Raw genomic sequence first — 6,701 nt, forward strand, 5'->3', positions numbered from 1 at the left:
GAATGGAAGGCGGAGCACAAGCTGAAAGGCTTCAAGGCAGATGGGGAGACCACTGGATCGAGAATATAAATAGATTATAAAAAAAACATTAAAAATGTGGCTATGGGGAAAGAAGCTTCAAATAAACAACTGACAATGAGTGCTCTTATTGACATTGTTACAAGACATTTGTCTGTGTAACAGAGCTGCCATACAGCCAGGCAGAACGGACCTTTTCTGCTTAACAGATGTCCAGAGTGTCTTTTGAGGAACCTTTTGTTTCCACAGTGTTCTCCAGTGGAAATGGGCCCTCAGTTACTTGGGACAGTCCAACCCATGAAGAGTCCTCTTTCATATGATGTAGGGCTCAGTAACATGAGACCATGTTATTTCATGTTCAGAGAAAGAGCTTATAGTTTAAAAATATAAAAATAACAATCTAACTAGTTTTAAGAGGGATTAAGTTACTGCTGTGTATAGAATATTCACTCGGGTAACCGATAATAAATGTCTTTGAGAGAGTTATACTAAAGCACACAGCTTAACACAGTGGTTCTAACATACAGATGGAACTGACACCTTTTGGAAATTGTAACTGTATGAATTTTCTCACTGAGCTATACACAGCAGTAGAATATGTATATCTATTGCTGGACAGAATCCACTTGATCCTGCTTTCTTATTTCAGTGGTATTTTACCAGTCTCTTCCAACTGTGGGATCATGATGGTGGTGCCTCTGAATGAAATGAGAACACTGTCTTTGGTGGAACTTGAAATTTCCAATGAGTAATTCTTCAGTAATTCCAGTGTAATTAGAGGCTGTAGTAGAAAATCACTTTCAGTTGATCTCAGAAGATCCCATCGTAATGCTGAACTCTTGCATATACCTTAAGTTCTACAAGGTAAAGGGATGAGTGTTGAAAATTACATGGCTGAGAAGCTCTAGCACGGGCAGAGTCATTGCATCTAAGAATGCACATGGCTAATCCAGTAATTCTTTCTTCTGTTACCTTGTAGGTTGTCAAGATATCGCAGATGAATTTAGAGCACAAGAAATTGATGGACAAGCTCTCCTCTTGTTGAAGGAGGATCACCTTATGAGTGCAATGAATATTAAGCTTGGACCCGCGTTGAAAATCTGTGCACGTATCAATTCGTTGAAAGAATCCTAGGGGGTGAACGTGAAGGTTTGAACAACAGTTTCTCAGTGACAGAACCGACAGTAATATGCCAACATCTTCACTGTGGCATGAGTGTTACTGTGATGTTTTGTTAAATATGGGGTTTTTCCCACATAAAGACTTAAAAATGTTTCTTTGATTATACCAGGTATCCTCTGTAGTTTCCAACAATTCATAGGTTCATGGTAAAGCCTGAGTAATACTTTGAGTTGAAGTGGGAATTCATGGGAAATCATGAAGTTGAGATGTGCCGTGATAGGTTAAATGTTCCCCAACATGTACTTTATAAGTTTAACATCCCAGCACCCCCCCCAACTAAACAAGATTTAAATTGTGTTGCTGTATTCCGAAAGACTTTTCCCACGTACAGCAGTTTTTGGACTGAACTAGCAGAAGTGTCCACAGAGCCTGTGGAAGCACTAATAACAGTAAAATGCTATGCATTTAGTTGTGCTCTCCGAGTTCCTTTTAGTCTTGAGCAAATTGTAAGGGATAGGTCGGCAGCCGGTTTTCCTTGTGTAGGCTTACCCTCGTCTCTGCCACCGTAGTATTTTCCTGAAGTGTGGAAATACTATAAACAGTGTAGATGTCTCATTAAATCCTCGTCGTCAGGCTACTGAAATGCAACGGCATGACACTTGCCAGAGGTAACTGAAGCACATGTTACTTTACTCTTTGTATGCTGCTATGCACTAAGAGGGCATTAAGTCGTTAGGTTTGTAGTTGCGCGTGCTGCTAGTTAAAACTAGACCAGCAGTTCTCAAATGAGAGTTCAGAGCGGATCCTGAGGAGGTGTGGGAACACTCAGGGTTCAGGTTCCCAAATGCCTAAGGGTGAGAGGCTGAAAACTGCCCCCAGAACTAGCTCATGTTGAGGCAAGTGTACTTCAAAGTCTGGAGGTAGAGAAGGGCTGGCAGAGCTCAGATGCCCTTTCCTTGATACCTCTTCTAACTTGTCTTTTCCTGTAGTGCGTTCCCATTGCCTCACTGGAAGCTTCCAAGCACCTTTTTTTTGTCCCCTGGCTAGTGTGAGCTGGGCTTGCAGGTAGTCTGAGGAAGGAGCACGGCGAGTGGCTTGATGAGGTCCCTCCAGGGCTGGGTAGGGGCAGCTGCTGCAGCGAGGGAGCCCAGAGCTGCAGCTCGGCGGGAGGAGTGCCACCGCTGAGCCAGTGCTGGGAGGAATCTCCGGGGGCTCTGCTTTGTCCCTCTGACCGGAGATTTTTGACTTGGACGCTGCAGACCCAGGCGGTGGGATTTTAAGTGTCTCCCTCTGCCTTCCCTCTCTCGCGGTCTGTGTGGGACAAACAGGGGTTGCCCCAGTTATTGAGACTCTCGGAAGCTGCTCAGGGTCAGAGCCAGCAGCACCTTCCGGGCCTTTGCTTCCCCATCATTTGTGTCTGGATTTTCATGGATGAATTTTGTACCTTCTGTTCCTTCCCTTTTGCAGCTCCGTTGCCCTCATGTACAGACCTAGGTCCCTAAGCTCTTGTGTGGGGAAAGAAGGGCACGTGTGCTGATGGAGTTGTTGTGTATATTTGAATTAAATGTCTGTATGTGTCTGAAAATAATGTATTTTGTATTTTATGCAAATTAATGCATAATGTATGATTGTGTAGGGAGATATTCAGGGGGACTGTAAAGTATTCCTGAAAAGAAGAACTGATCTGAAGTTTGAGAACTGCTGACCTAGATCAAAAGGAGTCCATGCACATACACTGGCTGAAAGGAAGGTTTATGACAGATTAATATGTATATTATTTAAGGAATGACCTTAAAGAGTAAATTGGGATTACAGAAAAATCTGTGCTTCATTTTCCTGAATTAGAGTATTGTTTTGTTTGTACTAACAGGCTTTCTACCATTATCTTCCACAGATCAACATTAGTATCATTGTTTTTAATTATAACTGTTTGAGCTTACTAATAGCAGATGTTATTAATATTTTTATTAACCACTGACACTCCAGGTTAGGACAACCCATTGCTGTTACGTGCTGGTATGTGGTGAGAGCCCTTATCCAAATGGCACCAAAGGCTTTAGAGAATTAATTGATGTCTGGGTTTATTTTGGAGGGAAGTTGCTAAGCACTTTCTAATACTTCTTTTTCTTCTGTCTTTAGTTATTGTTGTAAAATAAACTTTTAAGTTTTACTGAAGGTTCAACATTTGGCAGTTGTTAATTTGAAAGATACTCAAATGATGGAGACAGTAGGTTCCCATTTGTAGCATTTGTGTAAGATACACCCTGTAGCATATCTGTAACATATGTTCTAAAGGATACGTTCCGTTTTGATGAGCTAATTGAAGACTAAAGATACCTTAGATATTTATCCTTTGGCTTTTGTCTTAAAGTTTTATTATTTTTATACGAAATTTTCACTGGCTAATTTTTAACCCGCCTTTTGATTGTACTGTTCTTTGGTAATGTAAAAAGTACATAAATGTGATCTGATAATGGCTTAAGGCTCATTGGAAAATGTGGGCTTAAGAGTCTTATTTAGACCTGCAGTTAATTACAGTGTTATTATATGCATGAGAATTTCATGGCTGTTTTAATTTCCCTTTCGTAGGCAGCTTTCAGACCTTCTCCAGCTAGAGAGACTCTGGGACGTGATCACTGACAGATGCCTGGAGTTCCGAGCAGACCTGATTAATGCTCGTCTGTTCTGGTTCTTCTGGCACGCTTCTTTTTCTGTGGGTTTGGGAGAGCCACCGATAGCGAGTTATGCTTTAAATATTCACAAATGCAGCGACTAAATGGGGGCCGTGTGCTGGTTTTGGCATTAGGCAAGAACTTAAAAGCAGACACAGCTATACTAACCTCTACTGATAGAAATGCACAGGTACTGGAGTGTGTGCCAGTATAGCTGTGTCAATAAAACCTGTTCTAAAGGAGTCACACCTGTATGTGAGAGTAGGCTGGAGGACTTCCAAGTGCAGCTGAAGTCTACTTCAGAAGCTTTTGAATTGACTCAAAAAATGCAATGTGGTACTTGGAGTATTATTGCTCCTGAAGCATTGTGCATACCAGTCGCTTGTTTCTGTTCAGATCGGTGAGGTTTTCTCAGGCTTATGCTACCATTTCCCATGGCTTTCCCACAAATTAAGCTAAACCCTCTTGCAGAAGAGGAAGTTTTGTGGATCTTGGAACCAACGGGGTTTTTTAACACTTGCTCCCACTACATGTGTCTACACATCCAGAAATCCTTTTCATTACCTTTATTTCTAGGCTTTTGTTTTCTGTATTCAGAATGGGCTGTGTCTCTCTGTAATCCCTGCAATGTTTCAGTTTCTATAGAAAGGAATACAGGATGCTGTGGGATCTTAGCTCGGAAGGAAGATACGTTGGATGGCTTTTTCCTTTCCTTTTTCTCCACCAGTCTCCACCCTTCCCTTCTCCCCAATGCAAAATGCAGCGTTAGCTCTGGGTAAAACCCTCTGGCAGAGCGCTGGGCTGAGTGTGACTGTCGAGATTTCTTCTAGCAAAACTGTAACTATTACACTTGTCTCAGCTTCAGAGTTTATTCTGGGTTTTAAAGAAGTGCACCTGAACGGTCCAAACGGGCACAGAGTCAGCCACTTCACCTGGCTGATGCAGGCTCAGCAACGCTGCTTTGAGCCAAAAGTGCCTCCACTGACTCCTCGTTCAAAACCAAGATTGCCAGCGTCTCCCAGCCAACCCACCTTGTCTCACGTTTGGCATATTCATAAGACTTTAGCATCTGGCTTATGTATAGAATAAAAAATAACCATCCTGTCAAGTTAAACTGCCAGTTGTCTGGGATCACCAGAGAATGTGAAAGGTTTTTTTAAACAGACTGTGTTGTAAACCAATTCTTTACCCATTAATCCATCTTTTTTTTTTTTTCCTCCAGAAATGAAGTTTTTGATGAGAGTAAAAGCTTTGTCAGATTCGTATCAGTGAGATATCTCAAATAGAATGTTTATGTCGTGCAAGCACTCATTTTCTCATTACTTTCCTGTGAGAGCAGGTTTTTTTCCCTGGACAAAACACAAGTGGGAATCCAGCCTTTTGGATAGAACAGATGCAGGCCAGTGTAACTGCTGAAGTGGCAGCAAGAAGAAAGGAATCGGATAAAACCAAATATTTGAGCAGGTTTACAATAGCTTTTGCATCACTTCTTTACCTTGATCTTAGTTGTAAGGAAATGTTCAGGTATAAAACCGTTTCTTAACTGCAGTTTGAATGGAAGTTGATGTAGTGAAATGTTGCTTCATGTCACTGCTTGGCATACCAGTTAAAACTAATGCCTAGTCCAGATTACTTATTTTAATATCACATAATACATTTTTTAATATCACAATATCAATGCAGAAACTTACAGTTCAGTAGTGTAAGAAGTTACACATTGACAAATGTGTTCAAAGTGATCTACGTGATCAAAGAACTCAGTGACTGCTTTTGCAAATAGACATCCACATAATTTTATAACATGAGTAGTTCTTACGATTGTATTGAGACTATGTGTTGCATAGAGGGCTTGTGTTAGCTTGTATTTAGATAGACAGTTGTCACTTGTTCACTAGACATTTAGTCATCAATTGTTCTAGGCTGCAGATAATGATTCTTCAAACAAATCCATCTGGGATACTTTTTTTAACATTCACATTAGACATGGAGAGAAACTACCATTTGTAAGCATTTTGTTTTAAAGGTATTTCTATCGAATGCTGAGTGAAACCAGTATGAACAGAGCTGTAAATGCATAATTTCAGTGTAAAGTGTTAATTGTTCATAGTCAATTATTTTTAAGTCACTCTTGCACAGTGAGCTGTGGTTTCACACAGGAAATACCGTGAGGAGAAAAATTTAAACTCATTTATGCTTAAATTCATTTAAGCGAAGCCTAAATTTGTTCATTTTAAAGGAATTCGTCTTCAGTTGTGAGAATTTATTTAGACTGTATCCATTCTGTGTAGTTACAGCCACTGGATGGCTTTGCAAACAGTGACTTTTAAAGGAGAGGTGGTAATTATGCCTGCTCTGTAAATTAGGATCTCGGAGCCTGGGACAAGGGCTGTGTACAAAAGCAGTTACCACACCCTGCCCTGAGCAGTTAACACCCCATGCTCGGGCTCATGTGGTTTTACCCCGCTCCTGACTTTGCAGGAGCTCTAACACCAGCCCTTTCCTTCTTCATAGATTTCTAAACGTGCTTTTTGCCCTGTGGCGTGGCAGCTGTTTTGGCTGGAGCACTCTGTGCCCTCCTTGCCCCCTGGGTTTCATGGTCAACACTTCCCCGTGTGTTCACGGCCCCCATTCTAAGCTGCTGTGCAGGTTTGTGTAAGCTCTACATTAACTTACACACACCTGCTCATTCACTTGAAGGCTGTGCATGTTATTTACTGACCTCTTACAGCTAAGTGGAAAGAAAAAAGAAAATTCAAAGATGTGAATATGCCTGTAATTGACAGTATGTAGTAAGCTTCTCGTCTGGCTCTTGGAACCGTTGATCGCGCTTTTCTGAAACACAGTTCACATTATGAACACATTTCAAGTTAAAATATTTCAAACTTCCTG

General features: G+C 41.2%; 1 protein-coding gene across 1 annotated transcript in view; it reads left to right on the top strand.

Annotated features, from left to right (window-relative positions):
• The window catches only part of PHC3 (polyhomeotic homolog 3 (Drosophila)), a 23,539-nt gene extending 22,387 nt beyond the window's left edge, over nucleotides 1-1,152 (top strand). Inside the window, exon 14 of the mRNA XM_009873436.1 lies at nucleotides 998-1,152. Within this exon, the coding sequence (XP_009871738.1) occupies nucleotides 998-1,152 (155 nt within the window). The remainder of the gene's footprint in view (nucleotides 1-997) is intronic.
• Nucleotides 1,153-6,701: the final 5,549 nt, after the last annotated feature.

The sequence above is a fragment of the Apaloderma vittatum genome, unplaced genomic scaffold (genome assembly GCF_000703405.1).
Source record: "Apaloderma vittatum isolate BGI_N311 unplaced genomic scaffold, ASM70340v1 scaffold14977, whole genome shotgun sequence".
NCBI classification, from domain to species: Eukaryota; Metazoa; Chordata; class Aves; order Trogoniformes; family Trogonidae; genus Apaloderma; species Apaloderma vittatum.